The sequence below is a fragment of the Macrotis lagotis genome, chromosome X (genome assembly GCF_037893015.1).
Source record: "Macrotis lagotis isolate mMagLag1 chromosome X, bilby.v1.9.chrom.fasta, whole genome shotgun sequence".
Classification (NCBI taxonomy): domain Eukaryota; kingdom Metazoa; phylum Chordata; class Mammalia; order Peramelemorphia; family Peramelidae; genus Macrotis; species Macrotis lagotis.
Genome location: NC_133666.1, coordinates 703,096,864 through 703,115,333, shown reverse-complemented (window position 1 = coordinate 703,115,333; position 18,470 = coordinate 703,096,864). Strand labels below are relative to the sequence as shown.

General features: G+C 44.0%; 1 protein-coding gene across 2 annotated transcripts; it reads left to right on the top strand.

Annotated features, from left to right (window-relative positions):
- Positions 1-1,324: 1,324 nt before the first annotated feature.
- Positions 1,325-14,661, top strand: LOC141497123 (uncharacterized). 2 transcript variants are annotated; one of them, XM_074199734.1, is made up of 4 exons: positions 1,325-1,654; positions 2,324-2,450; positions 2,776-2,874; positions 7,940-14,661. In XM_074199734.1, the coding sequence occupies exons 1-4, from the start codon at positions 1,619-1,621 to the stop codon at positions 9,472-9,474; spliced, it is 1,797 nt and encodes a 598-aa protein (XP_074055835.1). In that variant the 5' UTR covers positions 1,325-1,618; the 3' UTR covers positions 9,475-14,661. The 2 variants fall into 2 exon arrangements, with proteins under 2 accessions (XP_074055835.1, XP_074055836.1); XM_074199735.1 differs by having other exon boundaries at positions 1,378-1,654; positions 2,779-2,874.
- Positions 14,662-18,470: the final 3,809 nt, after the last annotated feature.

Sequence of the window (18,470 nt, the reverse complement as noted above, 5' to 3'; positions counted from 1 at the left end):
TGTTCCCCCAAGTTTTGCCTGGTGCTCCCTGGTGCATAGATCAGAAAACTCCCCCTCTCCCCCTGCTTTTGGGAGCCTCAGCTCCCAGTGCCCTAGGGCTGCCTCTGGGGGGCTGAAGTTCTTTTGCTCTGGGGGCCACCCCTCTGGCAGGCCGCCCCTCCGACCCCGGGGAGCAGAGCCTTTCTGCTCTTTTCCAGGTTACCTTGAGTAGTAGAACTGCCTCTCTGGGTCCCTGTGTGGGTTCTGTCTCTCAAAAATTTAGTTACAGTCCTTAGTTTATAAGATTTCTGAGAGCTTCTAAGAGATCCTCTCTTGTTGCCATCTTGGCCCCCCGCCCCAGACATTTTAAAACTCACATGATAAAGCCTTGCAAACCCTGCTTAGATCCATCCCATCCCTATCCATCCCAAGGAAACAGAAAAGGTGTCTTCAGTTCCTACACCCTTGGTTCCTGTTGGATTAAAGTGGTGCATTGGATGGAGCATGGGCCCTGGAGTCAGGAGGACCTGAGTTCAAATTTGACCTCAGACACTTCATCATGACCTAGCGGTGTGGCCTTGGGCAAGCCACTTAACCCCGTTTGCCTTGCAGAAACCTGAAAAATAAAAAAAGAAAATTGCATTTGGGAATGTCTTTTTTTTTTATTTTATTTACTTTGAGTTTTACAATTTTTCCCCTGATCTTACTTCCCTCCCCCCACTCCCCACGGAAGGCAATTTGCCAGGCTTCGGGTTGTTTCCATGGTCACACTGGTCCAGCTTGAGTGTGAAGAGAGAGAAATCACATCCTTAAGGAAGAAACAAAGGTGGAGAGATGAGAGCAGCAGTCCTGCCAGCTCCGCAGCTGTTCTCTGCGGATTCCCCGGAGCCGCCCTGCTGAGCGCTGGGAGAGCTGCTGGGGTGCCCAGGACCCCCTGCACCCGGTTTCCTGAGGAGCTGGTTATCCCTCGCCTTTGCCACCCTGTGGCTTTCAGCTCAGGCCCCGGTCTCCGGACCAGGCCGTGGGGTTGGGTGACCGGCCCAAGGCCACACAGCGGGCGTTATGACGTGTCTGAGGCTGCCCTTGAACTCAGGTCCTGCTGATCCAGCCCCGCCCCCGCTCCGTGCCCGTGGTACCAAGCCTGTCTGCCACCAAGGGGCACGGGGCCTGGATTCTAATCCCCCGCAGCCCCGGGAGCCCGGAGATGGAGTGGAGGCCCCCCCCCCCGCCCGGGGAGGCGGGAGGCGTCGCGCCTACCTGCGGACTACGTTTCCCAGAAGGCCCTGCGAACGAGCCCCTTTCTCTGCCCCTCCCCCAAGGCGGCTTCCGGCGCGGAAGCACGTGGCCGGCACTTCCCTCCTGGAGAGCCGAAGTCCAAGGGCGAGGAGAAGGCTGGCGGGGCGGGGCGGGGGCGGGGCCGGACGTGACAGCGGGGACGCCCATTGGTCGACGCGGGGGTGGGACGTGAACAGCGGGCCAATCAGGAGCCGGGCCTCCGCCACGCCCGTCACCCTCGGCTCCTCAGGCGGGCCCCGCCCCCGCCTCCTCCACGTGCCGGCACCCCCGCCCCTCCCCCAGGCCCTCCAGGGGTGTGGGGTCCCCGGCCCCCCGGGCCTGCTGAGAAGGAGCGAAGGGACGGATGAATGCGCCCGGCCCCCGCCCCGCGCCCCCTCAGGTGAGCAGCCGGCCCGGAGGGAGCCCCCCGCGACCCCAGCCCCGGAACACCGGATGGGGGGGCCACCCCCCGGAGAGGGCGCACCCCCGCCTGCCCGGCTCCGACCCGGCCCCGGAGCCTCCTGTCTCCCCCCGCAGGAGGGGGCCGAGGGAAGCCAGAAGCTGGGGTGCCCCCCGTGCCCCCCGGGATGCCCCCCGGCCACGCCGCATCCGGGACCCTCAGCGGAGGGGGCGCCCCGGAGCGAAGGGAGCAGCCCGGGGCCCTCGGGCCGGCCCCAGGGGCAGCGGGAGGGCCGAGGTGGCAGGCGCCCGGGCCGGGGCATGGGGGCACGGGGAGGGCACAGGCTGGCCGCGGGAGACTCGGTAGAGTTGGGGGCACCCGGAAGGGGCGTTTCGCGGCCCCGTGGGCATGTCCTGCCACCCTCCCGGTGCCCCTGGCAGACCGGGGGCCTGAGGCCGCCGGTGCCCTCATCTCCCTCCCGCGCCTGCGCTGCCCACTGCCCCACCGACCCCCAGAGCAGCAGCTGGGCCATGCGGCCCGGCTGAGAGCTGCCCCGGGAGGCGGGGACTTGGGCTGGGTGAAGGAGCCTGAGAAGGGGTCCCTCAGCAGGTCGGGCACCCCCAGCTCGGGGACAGGCCCGGGCCAGCGCACACGTGTCTGTTCCTTCAGGGCTCCCTGACGCTCCAAGATGTGGCCGTGGATTTCACCCCGGAGGAGTGGGGGCATCTTAGCCCTTCACAGAAGGAACTCTACTGCGAGGTGATGCTGGAGAACTACCAGAACCTGGTCTACCTGGGTAAGGAGCCAGGACCCCCTGGGCCTCCTTCTTAGTAAACGCTGAGGAGTGGACCTTGGCGCAGCCAGTGAAACGCTTTGCAGCTTAATGCAATTGTCTGGGAGATGGAGTGCACTTCCCCTAAAGTCCCAGGACCGAATCCCAGGGACACAGGGAGCCCGCTCCGGAGTCTCCTCTGTGATGGTTTCTCCCTCTCCCCCAGGAGCCTTCTCAGCCTTACCTCCACCCCCAGTATCTTCCTGTCCTGCTCCCCTTACCCCAATAGGGGTCAGAATTAAATTGGCAACTGGCTTTGTGTCCTCATGTCTTTCCCATTTCCAATAAGCAGGACTTGCCCTGTCTCTACAAGGTGTGATGGAGCATCTGAAGAGAGGGGAAGCACCATGGATGTTGGAGAGACATGTCCCAGGAACCTCCGGCCAAGGTGAGGAGGGGCAGGCCAGACTGGGGGGGGGGGGGCACTATTCCAATGAGGAGTAGGACTGGAGCCCCATCCTTCTAAGGCACCTCCCTGCTTTGGAGATCTGCTTGTTGGTGACTTTTGATCCTCCATCTCCTGGGGGACGTCTCTGTAGCTTACCCATTTACATTGATTTGGGATACATATTGAATGTCAGATTCCTGGAGAATTAGTCAAGGCAGAGTTCTTCTCAGCTCACCCCTTCATTCTAGATACAGGGACTTCCATTATACAAAAACAGTATCATTCCTCAGCTGAAGCTCGTTGTCCAGTTGGGTTCTGACCAGCACAAGAGGAGAACCAGACTTTCTTCTCTCCTAATGTTTGTACCCTGAAACTGGCAATCACATCCCATTGCCGACCATTCACTGAAACTCCAGGATCTTTTTCACATCAGCTGTGGGTTGTCAAAACCTCCCCTCTCTCACACGTGACACTTGTGAACATCCAGACCCACATCAGTATTTAGCCACGTTATATTTCACAGTGTTCGATTCACTCCAATTCTCTAGCATTTCGAGATCTTCCTGGATCCTGGCTGTGTTGACCCATGGGTGGATTACCGCTTCTCAGTTCTGTGTCATCTGCAGATTTGATGAGCCTCTCACCCAAGTCTCAATCCAAGTCAGTCGTTAATCAAAATGTTATAGAGCACAGAGCCAAACACTATTTCCTGGGGCCTTCCCCAGAAATATGCTACCTGATGGACTTAGTAACTTTTTTTTTCCTATCTCTCTTTTTTGTTGTTTTTTGAATTTTACAATTTCCCCCCTGATCTCCCTCCCCCCCACCCCTCCCCACAGAAGGCAGTTTGTTAGGCTTCCCAATGTTTCCACGGCAGACATTGATCTCAGTTGATGTGATGAGAGAGAAATTATATCCTTAAGGAAGAAAAAGTATAAGAGATAGCAAAATTACATAATAAGATAACTTTTTTATATTAAAGGTAATAGTCTTTGGTCTTTGTTTAAATTTCACAACTCTTTCATTGAATACAGATGGTATTCTCCATTGAAGATCCCCTAAAATTGTCCCTGATTATTGCACTGATGGAATGAGCAAATCCATCAAGGTTGACCCCATGTTCCTGTTAGGGTGGACAGTGTTCTGGTTCTCCTCATCTCTTTTTTGGGGGGGGGTTATTAAAGATATTATTTGAGTTTTACAATTTTCCCCCAATCTTGCTTCCCTCCCCCCATCCCCACCCCACAGATAGCACTCTGTCAGTCTTTACTTTGTTTCCATGTTGTACCTTGATCCAAATTGGGTGTGATGAGAGAGAAATCATATCCTTAAAGAGAACAGAATTCTCAGAGGTAACCAGATCAAACCATAAGACATCTGGGTTTTTTTTTTTCCAAATTAAAGGGAATAGTCCATGTACTTTGTTCAAACTCCACAGCTCCTTATGTGGATACAGATGGTACTCTCCTTTGCAGACAGCCCAAAATTGTTCCCAGTTGTTGCACTGACAGAATGAGCGAGTCCTTCAAGGTTGAACATTACTCCCATGTTGCTGTTAGGGTGTACAGTGTTTTTCTGGTTCTGCTCATCTCACTCAGCATCAGTTCATTCAGATCCCTCCAGGCTTTCCTGAATTCCCATCCCTCCTGGTTTCTAATGAAACAATAGTGTTCCGTGACATTCCCCAATTGAAGGACATTTACTTGATTTCCAATTCTTTGCCACCACAAACAGGGCTGCTATGAGTATTTTTGTACAAGTCATCCCTTTTTCATCATCTCTTCAGGGTATAGACCCAGTAGTGGTATTGCTGGGTCAAAGGGTATGCACATTTTTGTCGCCCTTTGGGCATAGTTCCAAATTTCTCTCCAGAAAGGTTGGATGAGTTCACAGCTCCACCAACAGTGTAATAGTGTTCCAGATCTCCCACAACCCTTCCAACAGTGATCATTGTCCTTTCTGGTCATATTGGCCAGTCTGAGAGGTGTGAGGTGGTATCTCAGAGATGGTTTAATTTGCATTTCTCTAATCAGTAATGATTTGAGCAGTTTTTCATATGACTATGGATCACTTTGATTTCCTCTTCTGTAAATCGTCTCTGCATATCCTTTGACCATTTGTCAACTGGGGAATCTGCCTGATGGATTAAAAACATGACTGGGTGCTCTTCTTGGGGTCTGACCAGCTTTGAAAGCAGATCATTGTCCTGTTCTCTAGGAGAAATGCCCAAAATCTGGGCAAAAACTTGGGAAACATCCAAGAACACCATTGTCCTCCTAGGCTAATTTATTTGGGCATTCTGGTCTGAGTTGTTCTGAATGAAGCCAGACTGGGACTCAGGACCCTGCTTGTCCAGACATTCTAAAATTTCATTAGGAACCAGAATTAATCCTGTTGACCTAAGCTTTTCAGATTCTCAGTTGTTTTTCTTTCATGGAACACTGACATCAGAGTGGGTGATTCTTGAGACTTCAGGGCTTTTCCATTCTCCATTGGAGACCTTTCAGGTGTCACCCCTGTGCCAGGAGACTCCAGTTCATCTAGGGAAGCTCAGGGGATTGTGGGCCCTTGTTTTTTGTTTCTTTACTTATCCTGGGCATCACTTCCCTGAATCTATTTTAGTTTCCCAGATTCTCAACCTCAGTGTAATTCTCCATTCTCACTCATGTCATGCATTAAATGTTCTGTACATTGCTAGGAATCCTTTGGGGAAATTTTGGACACCTCATAGCATAGGGACACAAGAAATGTCCATTGGGATTGCCATATGAACAAAAGGGATCCTTGGAGATTATTTGTATGGATATCCAAGTTGGACAACCCATTTGTGTGGAAAGGAATCACTGAGAAACTTTTCCCCCCCCCAATAAAATTTTATTCCTCACTGTGAAGGGCTCAGGTCCTTAGGCCATGGGGATGGAGAGGAAAGTCCACCCTGGTCTAGAAGCTTTGTAGGCATCAGATTGATTTTTTTCTATTCCTTTTTTCCTTCATTATGATCTTTGGGTTGTGTAAGGCACCAAGATAACCTGTATTCTATGAGAATTTTGTAAAATGATATCTGTGTCTGTTTGACACAGATCATGGTTTTGGCAGTATGGAAAAATGTGAGTTTTCCAGTTGTTTGTGAATTGTGTCACGTGGATTTTTTTTCCAGTGACTCTTTAGTATGAGTAGCATCAAGAAGTATTTATTTAATGGCTGCTATGCACCAGGCTCTATGTCACATGTTAGGGAAGGGCAAGGCTTAGGGAAAGGACAGTGTTTGAAGCTCCCCAAGTTTCTTCTGAGTAATTGGGTTTGTTTGAGGACCTGCAAATATTTTAACTGGTAGTAGGGGAGATCATTTGAATGGTAGTTTGGTTTGATTAAGGTAATACTGTAAGGCCAAGACAAGTGGCAAATCAATCCCAAGTTCAAAGTGGAGATGAATAAATCCTTAAATTGAGAGGAGTAAAGTGCTTTAATCATTGGGACAAAGATAGAGTTCCCCCCAGGGAATAACTTATGATTGACTGAAAGAATCAGGTGCAGTCCAGAATGGTGGCAGAGCTCCTGCCAAGAAACTAAGAGGGAAATAACTTGTGGGGGAAAGGTTTCTGTCCCTCTACTTTTTCTCTGCCTCTCCCCTGACTTTCCCCCCAGCAATCATATTGAATTCAAAAGATCTGAAGGTCTCATTAGACAACCTGCTGCCTACCAGGGTCAGTAGCAGAGTCCACCAGAGGGGCAGTAGGGGTGACTGATGAGAGTGCAAGCGTCTGCAAATGGATATGGGAAGATAGTCACCAGAGACTGGTGGCAGCTTCAAGGATCTGACCATACTCTCTAAGGCCAGGCAAGAGCTACACTTATGGGGAACTGATGAGCATTTGACAAAAGGAGAAAAGGACTGCAGTAATCAGGAGCTATGAGGTATCTCCTAGATCTAGGAGGCACCATCATGCATGGGTACCAGGTCTGAAGTCAAAATGATTTAAGTTCAGATGTGCCCTCAGATACTAATTAGCTGTGTGATTCTGAGCAGGTCCCTTCTGGTTACCTCAGTTATGTCATCTGTAAAGTGATGATGATAATAATAGTACCCATCTCCCAAGATTGTCCTAAGAAACAAATGAAATATTTGTAAAGTGCTATAAAAATTCAAGTGATGGGGCAGCTAGGTGGTGCAGTGGATAGAGCACCAGCCCTGGAGTCAGGAATACTTGAGTTCACATCCAGCCTCAGACACTTAATAATTACCTAGCTGTGTGGTCTTGGACAAGCCACTTAACCCCATTGCCTTGCAAAAAAAAAAAGAAAGAAAGAAAGAAATTCAAGTGATGATGCTGTGTTCTCTAGATATGCATTTTACACTATGTCTGAGCTACTCTCCACAGGGATTTCTTATGGGTAAAAGTAAAGTGGGTCTCTAGTTTGAAGGGATTATCTGAAACCAGCCATTCTATTATACTTTATGTGGCCTTTGTTAAAAAGGTAATTGAAGGGGGCAGCTAGGTGGTGCAGTGGATAAAGCAGGGTCCCTGGAGTCAGGAGTACCTGGGTTCAAATCCGGTCTCACTTAATAATTACCTAGCTGTGTAGCCTTGGGCAAGCCACTTAACCCCATTTGCCTTGCAAAAAATAAAAAAAGGTAATTGAAACTACTGGCTATTTAACAGTAAAATAAATTGATAGGAGGCTTGTGAGTGAAGGTACTACAAATCCTAGCACCCCTACCACCTTGGGGATAGAGTAGTCAGCTGCCTTTTGGGGACCTGATTACTAGTATGAGTAGAAGTTGGAATGGTTCTAGGTGGTATGTTATACTGGGATTATGGAAGTGACGACTGAAAATAAATGGTCAAAACATCTTGATTGATATTTAGTAACTGGGAAAAAAAGTTCTATTATTTATAAATTGAAATTCATTAACTTAAAATTAAAGTTACCAAGCAAATTTTAGTTGTTTGTATTGATTTCATCATTTTCTGTAATAATACCAGTCTTTGGGTTCTAAGGCCAGTACACTTCATTTAAAATTAAATTAAAAAGTTAACTTTTACATTATTTACCTTTCTTTCAGTTTTGGAGATAAGGCCTGAAACCAGGGGGTCAACACCAGAGCTGAGCCTTTCTGTGGCAGTGTCCAATCAGAGATTATTAGCAGATAATCCTCATATCTCCAATTCAGGAAAAGTCTGGGAATGTGATCATAGGGTAGAGAGAGAGCAGAGCTATAAGCAGAATAAGCTCCATAAATGTTTAGATAAACATAGGAAGCACTTCAGACTGAATACAAACAAAAAAGAATGTCATCAAATCTACTCAAATAAGCTCATTTCTAAGTATCTTGAACATGGAAAGTGCTCTGGTGATAATTTGGATCTCAGTCAGTGTCAGAGACGTAATGCTGCAGCAAAGTCTTATGGATGTAATGAATGTGGAAAAGCCTTCCGGAGGAGCACAGGGCTTACTGGCCATCAGAGAATTCACAGAGGAGAGAAACCTTATGAGTGCACTGAATGTGGGAAGGTCTTCCGATGGAAAACACAACTTACTGTACATAAGAGAACTCACACTGGAGAAAAACCATATGAATGTAAAGAATGTGGGAAATTCTTCTGTCGAAGTTCACAGCTTGCTGAACATCGTCGAATTCATACTGGAGAAAAACCTTTTGGATGTAATGAATGTGGGAAGACCTTCCGTCGGAGCACACAACTTAATGTACATAAGAGAATTCACAATGGAAAGAAACCTTATGAATGTAATGGATGTGGGAAGTCCTTCCACCAGAGAAAGGGGCTTACTCGGCATGAGTCAATTCATATTCGAGATAAAGCTCATAAATGCAATGAATGTGGGAAGGGTTTTCGAAGCAGCTCACAGCTTTCTGAACATCAGAAAGTTCATACTGGGGAGAAACCTTATGGATGTGATGAATGTGGAAAAGCCTTTAATCGGAGCACACAACTTGATATACATCAGAGAGTTCATACTGGAGAGAAACCTTATAAATGTAATGAATGTGGTAAGACCTTCTGCTGGAGCACACAGCTTACTGTTCATCAGAGAATTCACACTAAAGAGAAACTTTTTGAGTGTAATGAATGTGGAAAGACTTTCCACCAGAGTGCATTGCTTTCTCGACATCAGATAATTCACACCGGAGAGAAATCTTATGAATGTTCTACATGTGGAAAGTGTTTCCGCCGAAACATAGAACTTACCCGACATCAATCAGTTCATACTGGGGAAAAACCTTATGAATGCAATGAATGTGGGAAGGCTTTCCGTCTGAGCACAGGACTACATCTACATCAAAGAATTCACACTGGAGAAAAACCTTATGAATGTAGTGAATGTGGGAGAGCCTTTCGCCGGAACACAGAACTTACTCGTCATCAGAGAGTTCACACTGGAGAGAAACGTTATGAATGCAATGAATGTGGAAAGGCCTTCAGCAGAAGCACAGGCCTTACTGAACATCGGACTGTTCACACAGGAGAGAAACCTTATGAATGTAAGGACTGTGGGCGGGCCTTCCGTCTGAGTAAACACCTTACTCAGCATTACAGAATTCACAATGGTGAGAAGCCTCATGAAGGGAGCATCTAATAAATTTAATAATCAAAAGGCATTTGGCTGAGGGTGCACTTTCCTGGAAATTAGAGAATTCATGTCACCTATGAATTGCTTGGAAATCTCTGAACATCCTGGTATGTGCAGTGAAGAATTCTGTACCAAGAAGTGATCTGTGTGAGGAATTAAAAGAAACTTGAGAGGACTGGTATGAACTGATTCAGCATGAAGTAGGTTGAACTAGAAGACCAGTAAATGCTATGCATACCATGATGCAAATGGAACCACTACAAGGAAGTTGAAAATTGAGTAATTTTAGTGGCTAAGTTTGGTCCCAGAAAACAAATAATGAAATGTACCTTCCCCTTCTTGACAGAAAAGTGAAGGGTTATAGAAGCAGAATTTTGTTTTTGTTACTGGATTTGACCACTGTATCTGTTGCTTTTTACAAAAGAGTTTTGTTCTGGAGCAGGGATATGCATCCAGATATGACTGATACAAAAACAAAAGTCACCATAATTTTTTTATAAAGAAGAAATTAGAAAATTCAAGCATAAGGGAAATCTCAAGTAGATGGAGCAAATCTCTGTTAACTTGGAAGTGCCAATTCTTTTAAATCCCATTTCTTTCCTTCAACTCTCATGTTTGTAACTCATGATTTAAACTCTTAATTTACTAAAAATGCCTAGTAATGGGTATATTTTTCTTTCAATTCTATTCATCAAATCTTAGGATCCTCAACTTGTATCATTTATGTTCCTAATTTCACTTCTTTCTGTTTATTTCAAGGCCTTTCTCTAGCTAGAATCCTCTGCCTCTTCAGAATCTGAAATTTATCCTCTGCTGGATCTTTTTCAGCTGTCTGCTCAGATCTTCTAAATTAGGTGCAGGTAGGTGGCACAATGGATAGAGCACTGGCCCTGGACTCAGGATGACCTGAGTTCATATCCAGTCTCAGACATTTAATAATTACCTAGTTGTGTGATCTTGGGTAAGTCACTTAACCCCGATGCCTTGCAAAAAAAAATTTTTTAAAGATCTTCTAAATCAATAATCTCACAGAGACATGCACATAGAACAACCTCAGAAACTCACTACCTCACCCAAATATTTACCCATTCTTATTTCCCACCATGGTCAAACTATCAAAAAAAAAGCTGCCTAAATCCAATTATAATAGGAGCTCACACTTAGATATTTTCTAAAAGTTTGCAAAGGACTTTTTTTTTTTAGGTTTTTGCAAGGCAATGGGGTTAAGTGGCTTGCCCAAGGCCACATGGCTAGGTAACTATTAAGTGTCTGAGACCAGATTTGAACCCAGGTCCTCAAGGCCGGTGCTTTATCCACTGCACCACCTAGCCACCCCTCAAAGGACTTTTCTTATGTAATGTCATATCAAAAAGACTTTGTAACATAACTTTACACGTAATATCCCCATTTTATAGATTAGGAACTGAGCTTAGAGAGGTTGAGAGTTGATTGTGGTCTTATGAGTGTCCTGCTTTCAATGAATCACCACTGGTCAGATCTTCCAGAATTTATGACTTGTGGAATTGTTTTCTCAGAAGTCATCAGTGGTCTTCTAAAAGTCAAGTCCAGGAGCTTCCTCATAAAGTCTTTATGCCCAATAATGAATAGGACTGTATTGACTAAACCTTTTACCTTTATCTTTACCACATCCTGTTTTCTTCCCAACAGCCCCAGGGGGAGAACAAGGATGGTCAACACCATTTTATAAATAAAAGAACTGGTACTCCTTATCCTTTTCTCAAAGCCATAAGTTATATGTTTCCCATACTTGTGCCTCTAATCTTATTATTTTCTCTCCATAATCTTAGGAATCTCATTTCTCCTTAAGGGTGCAAGTACCACCTCTAATGAAGCAGAGTAACCTTTTTTTTTCCCCAGACATCATTTTACTAGAGAGTACTTTCCTCTATTCATGATAACTGCCTTCAAGTGTTACAAGAAGGAAAGGCAGTAAAACTTTTTCTACTTGGCCTCAAAGGTCAGAAGTAAGATTGCACTGAGTTGCAGAAGCATATCTAGGATTGATATCCAGAAAATAGGTCCCAGTAGTTAGAGTTATGCAAAAAAAAAAAAAAAAAAAACATAATGGAGTATTTCCAGGGGTTTCCTTTATTGAAGGTCTTTCTGCCAAGACTAATCAGGGATATTATAGAGGGGATTGTTGTTCTGGTACAGATTGGACAAAATGTTCCCAAGGTCCCTTCCATCTAGAATGCTGTATCCTTGGTTCAGAGAGCAGTTGGTCTGTCTGGACCTCAAATTATTTTATTTGGCCTTCATTTGAATTTGTCATCTTTGAGAGCAGAAAAGAAAAATGATACATCATAGGTGGTTGAGAAAAGGGAGAAACATCCTTAGAGATACTGAGGTGGGTAATTTAGGAAAAGCCTGGAATAAATGGAATCTCATTAAAAATATCACACTTTGGGGATAGTTAGGTGGTGCAGCAAATAGAGCACCAGCGCTGGAATCAGGAGGACCTGAGTTCAAATCTGGCTTCAGACACTTAATAATTACCTAGCTGTGAGCTCTTGAACAAATCACTAAATTCCATTGCCTTTCAAATGTGAAAATATCACCTTTCCTTGTGATTGGAGCACTTTGTCAGTGATCTCCTTCCTCTTTCCCTAGCTTCTTGCTTCAACCTAAGATTTAGGCTATCCCATTCTATGACCTCAGTGTCTTCCTTCATGGACCTCATCATGTAGAAGTGAAGGAGTCCTCATCAGCCAAGAGACCTTGTCAGAGAAGTAGATGCTCAGGCATTACTTGAGTTATTGATGGGAAGGGGGAAATTCCTCAGAATATCTTCATTTCAGTCCTTTTGAAAATGTGCCATACAAGAAATAGAAGCATCAACCGACATTCCTCCTCTTCTTTAGAATAGTAGTCAAAAGATAGATACAAGTAAGTACAGATTAGCAGTAACACCTGAAAATTGATTCTTTTTTATAATTAGACAAAGACAGATTAGCACAATAGTTGTCTCATTTCCTCCACTAGCTTGCCTCATTCCTTATCCCCTGTTTATCGTTTGACTTCTTTCTCACTCTAAACAGATACACCCAGATCTCACAAATCTTTCACTTGTCCTCTCTACACCCACAGGTTCTAATCCTAGAGGTGTGCTGCCCTTTACAAAATTTAAAGAAAAAAAATTCATACTTGGTGCCTCCATTTCCTCATGTCCCATTCACTTTTAATGGCTTTATGACCTCCTCACTTAACTGAACCTGTTGTTCCCAAGGTTACCAATGATTTATTCATTGTTAGATTGTAATGACCTTTGTTTAGTCCTCATCCTAATAGTCCTTTCTAGTGCTTTTGACACCTTTTCCTCCTGGACACTTCTCTTTTTTATATCATTATACTTCTACCCATCTAATTTGCTGTATCATCTTTGTCCCCCGTCCTAATTGTATGTTCCCAAAGCTTACTGTCCTGGAATTTCTCTTGGTTTTTTGTCCCTGCCCATGAACTGAATTCTGTCTGTACTGATTATCCTTTATATCCCTAGCCCAATTCTCTCTCTTGAGCCCTAGGTCTATATTACCCAAATAATTTATTTCAAATTCTTTTGCCATTTCAAAAAAAAAAACCCACCAGCCTTCATTCTTTTGTCTTTTAAACTCATCCCACCTCTGAATTTCTCTATTACTATCATACCCAAGTTACCCCATTCTTGAAACTTTTGAGTTTTATTAACTGCCTCAACTTTCTCCTGTAGTCCTCCCCTGCTATATCCAGTTAGGAGCCAGGTGATGCCAATTCTACCTCCACACCTCTCATATGCTCTTCTCAAAGACATCAAATTCTCATCAGATGTTGCTTGTATTTTCTACTTCACCCCCTTGTAGCTGCCATAATAACTTTCTAAAGTTGAGGTTCAACAATGTAACTCCCCTTTTGGGGAGGCTTCAGGAGCTTCCTGTTGCTTTTAGAATAACACACAAATTCCCCAGAATGGTGTTTTAACTTTAAATTTTAAAACATTTCTGGCTGTCTCAACTGGATTTTCCAGATTTATTTTACTTTAATCCTCTTCTGTTATGAATTGTTTGATGGCCTACTTACTATTGCCTAAACTCCCACCTCTGTGCCTTTGACTGCCTCCCATGTCTGGAATGTAGTCCCTGCTCACCTTTGCCCCTTAGAATACCCATGTTCCTGTGAGGCTAAGCTTAGGTGTCATCTTCTGTGCAAAGCTCCCTTGATGTCACCTCTTCTTAGAACTCTTTTCTCCAGTGACTCTACTTCTTGATCTGTGCACATGGTATATCTGTTGAGTGCAATGTAAGAAGGTCAGGATCCCGTGTCCATTTGGTCCTTGTCTCCTCAGTGCTTAGTTAAGTGCCTGGCAGATAGTTGTTGCATAATATTTATTGAATTGAATTGAAAGCTTCATGTGCTTTGGTCCAGTGGTCTGCACCCTAAACCCTGACGACTCTGGAAATGTTATCTTGGGAATGAAAATGTTCCTGGTGAGTATAAGAAACAAGATGATGGATTAACCCATTTTTCTGATCCCCATGACCTCTTTTTTTAGGGGTTTTTTTTTTTGCAAGGCAATGGGGTTAAGTGGCTTGCCCAAGGCCACACAGCTAGATCATTATTAAGTGTTTGAGGCCGGATTTGAAGTCAAGTACTCCTGACTCCAGGGCCAGTGCTCTATCCACTGTGCCACCTAGCTGCCCCTCCCCATGACCTCTTAACAAATGATGTAAAAAAGATAAAACAAGCTGTTTTTCTGGCCTATAAAAATCTAAAATAATGTTAAAATAAATAAATAAACCCATGCCCCAGAGTTGATTCTCACTGGCCCTGAGTTCACCAAGTACTCCTTCTCCACCTTCCACAGCAAGGCTGCACTGGCAGACTCAAAGACAACACAGGCTTACATCAAAACTCACCTCTGTACCCCATTCTTCCCTTCCTCTTTTAAGTGCCATAGAGACCTTGGTTCTAGGCTATGGAATTTTTCTCACGCCTCCACAGCCACCCTGAAGAACCAATGCTGCAAAGCTCTGAAGTACTGTTGTCCACAGACGCAGGCTCAGAATACACACATTGTTATAGCTATGAAATGCTATAGACAGTTTGGTAAACAATTTGGAACTATGCAAATAAATTGACTGATGTGACCATTATTCAAACTAGAGACTATTATGTACTTCAAGGAAATCATTGATTAAAAAAAAAAGTCACCAAAATCTTTATAGCTGTCCTTTTTTATGGTAACTATATATATATATATATATATATATATATATATATATATATATATATATAATGTAATATCTCTAGTGTAAGAAATTATGCATGTGATCATTACGGAGAAGAATGGAAAAATCTATATAAATTGAAATAAAATGAAGTCAACAGATCAAGAAAACCAATATACATAGTATCTACAATAATGTAATGGGAAAGAATGATACTTTAAAACATCAAAAGTAAATGTAATGATGAGGGACAGGACAATGAGAGACAGGGCAGAGGAAGAAATCCTGGATACTTTGCTGACCCTTCTTCACTACAGAAGCATCCACCTAGCCAACCCTAAGAGAAAGACCATACCGAAGTGGTAACATTGATCTGGGAACAAACTGTAACTGAAAAGCAAATGAGGGTCCTATTTCCTCCTCTGGATATTGATCCTTCGTGGGGAAGATGAGGGATCCTCAGAGATGCTGAGTGAGGAGCTTCAGTTTCATTGGGTATCCATCCTCAAAAATGACTAATTCACAGGCTCACATTGTCCCAGAAATATGCAGGGAGGCTGTACTTGTAAAAATCAAGTCTGGAGTCACAGGCTTCATTTTAGATGATAGAGGACCTCATTCAAAAGATGTATTTTAAATGAAATGAAAAACTGCTACTACATGATACATAAAGTCAATCAATAATCATTCATTTTATGAATCTTAAAGAAAAAAGTAAATAACAAAATTATAAAGATCAAGGAGGCCTTGAATGAAGAGATGTGTAAAGAAGCCACACCTGCCCTGTAGTGTGGGTGAGAAGGCCACATACGTGTACATATTTTTGAACTTTCTCAATGTATTGCTCATATGTGCTGGGTTTTTAATTCTTTTTAAGGAAAAAAAACATTTGTCATGATATGCCTCTTAGGTAGAAGGAATGTGAGCAGGAGGGACACATTGGACATGTTGATATAAGAAATGGAAAACATCAATAAAAATTATTTTAAATTGTAATATACACACGCACACACTCAGGTGAAAGGACCAGGGAAGATGGTGGTGTAATAGGCAGTACAACCCAGCCCTCCCCTACAACTACTCCACAAAGTCCTTGAAAGTGCACCAGACTGATTCCAGATTTCGGTTTTAATCCCCAGTGTAGTCTGAAGCCTACAGTGAAGGTCTATTAGTCGTCCTTTGGTATCGAAGAGGACCACACTAACCAACCAAGTGATTGGTGCTGTGATTTGCACAATTATGTTTATTTGCCTTTACCAGAATTCTTCCACTCTATTGCCTGATCGATAGGAAACAGAATTATTGCTGATGGTCTGGCTGATGCTGGAGTCTCTTGGCCTTGAATTGATTTCTCCTCCATATCAGTGTGACACCAACAGCATACCATTAGCACTGGGCTAACACCAGAATGTCCTATCTGGTGACAGAATGCTCCTACCCTGGCTCTCAATGGACTAATTGTCAGTAGGGCCTTTTCTCCTAAAACCTCCAACTTTGAGCTACTCATTAGTATGATATGATTGGCAATAGCTTTAACATTAGGACAATATTAGTTACCTCTCGGGTTTATGCTGCTCTGCTCTGTTAATGCGTCCCCCCAGAGTTTGAGCTCACTAGATATCATCAGAAACATGAGGCTTTCCAAGTTGTGACCCCTCTTTTCCGGCAAACCCATTCCAGGCAGCCCTGCCTGGAAAAAGAAAACTCTCCCCAGGGTTCCCACTGGCTTTGGCAGGTTTGGTTGCATTTCTGCATCAGATATCTTATGGCACCCATCTCTACCACTCTGGATTTTGGGAACCTGATTCCCTTTCTATCCAGGTAGGACAACAGAAGCCACTGCATGCTATCAGGCCTGATTGATCCATGTTCAATTGTCATTCACATGTGAATGTGAATGTGAATCCACTTCATCCTTCCAAGTTCTCATTCCAACATTTGCTCTGAAATGGGGTTGGGAACACCTCGGACTAAGTGGAAGCCTGCAGAGACTTCCTGCTAAGTGATGGTGGTTGGGTCAAGTAACAACCTACAGAAGATCCAAGGAAGGGCTCATAGACCCATCCCTGGGGCAGGAACTTGCAAATTAAGCCTAGGTGGAAACGAGTTTTCAGGGCCCTTTCTGAGCGCCTTCTGAGATTCATGAAGAACAAAGGACTCAATATCCAGAGAAAATAGCAGCAAGTAAAGGCTATCAGATTGCCTTCTGGGGGGTGGGGGGGAAGAAAGGGAGAGTGGGGGGAAATTGTAAAATTCAAAACCTTACCAAAAAAATGATAGGTAGAAGCTACTATTGTATATAATTGTAAAACAAAATATATGTTAAAAAAAGAAAGTAGCAGCAAGACCTAAAAGAATACAAAACAGTTAAGGCCCAGATATTCCTTCCCAAAGCATGCACAGTTTAACTAAACAAAAAGCTCAAATTTGGGAAGTAAGGATCAAAGAATAAAGAAAAAAAAGAATCTTGCCATGGAAGCAACTAAGTGGGACAATGAACACAGTCCTGGATCTGGAGTTAGGAAAATCTGAGTTCAAATTCTGCTTCAGATTCTTGGTAGCTGCATAATCTTTGACAAGTCTCAATTTCCTCATCTGTAAAATGGAGATAACACCCACTACTCAGACTTGTGAGAATAAAATGGGATAAAATTTGTAAAGTCTTGAAAATCTCAAAGTGCTATATATCAATGTTCTTTCCATTATAAAGGGCTTTTGAAGCGAAAGGGTTGCCCAGGACATAGTCTCAGAAGAAGCAAATGACTGAAAAACATCAAAGAAATAGTTTGGGCACAAGTCCAGCTAGAAATTTTCTTGGGAAAAATAAAATGAGGTTTTTTTTTGTTTTTTGTTTTTAGTGTTTTGTAAATGAAATGAGAATTGTAAAGAAAGACATTAGACATTAGAAAAATAAATTTGTTATGGAGGAAAAAAAATTTAAGTTATTAGAAAGAAAATTACCAGCTTAACTTAAGAGGCACAAGACATTACCCAAACACCAGGCCCCTTACAAATAAGAAATGGACAAATAAACCTGAATGACTCCATGAGAGAAGAAATAATTCAGCCCCAGGGGACATGCCAAGATACAAATGTCATGGTTTGCCATGACTTACCATCAGTACAGTAACTGGCCTTGATGCCTCTATGAAGACATTTGGCAACATTGCCTTGATTGCCATAATAACATGGGAGCAAGGACACAGCCTTGTTTCACTACACAGGTGACTGGAAATCTTGAGAACATCATCCACTATCAAAACCCAAGCAACAGGGGTGGCTAGGTGGCGCAGTGGATAGAGCACAGGCCCTGGAGTCAGGAGTACCTGAGTTCAAATCGACCTGAGACACTTAATAATGACCTAGCTGTGTGGCCTTGGGCAAGCCACTTAACCCCATTGCCTTGCAAAAGCCTAAGGGAAAAAAATAAAAAAGAACCCTATGGAAGTGTTGAGTCATCTCTCCAGGATCATCTCCCTATTGTTAATCAATGTGGATCCATCGGCACTGAGTAGTTGAGATGCACCATATGTCTTCAGCCCATATAAGCTTTCAGGGCATCACGAAAGCATTTTGGGTTGTTACTATCCATGTAAAACTGAATTTTTCTGCCTTCTTACTAGCTGCCACTTCAGCAAGTCACTTAGGCCTGATTGCCTCTCATTCAGCACTATCCCAGACCATTGTTGAGATTAATAGCTGGCCATTAAACCCAGCTGGCTCTGGAGGAGAAAGTGAAACTGGTGACTTAACATAGCATCACCTCCCTGACATAATGGT

Coding starts and splice junctions, on each gene's coding strand:
- LOC141497123 (XM_074199734.1), top strand. CDS start 1,619: ATGAATGCGCCCGGCCCCCGCCCCGCGCCCCCTCAG. Junction 1,655..2,323: donor CCCGCCCCGCGCCCCCTCAG/GTGAGCAGCCGG, acceptor CTGTTCCTTCAG/GGCTCCCTGACGCTCCAAGA. Junction 2,875..7,939: donor CCCAGGAACCTCCGGCCAAG/GTGAGGAGGGGC, acceptor CCTTTCTTTCAG/TTTTGGAGATAAGGCCTGAA.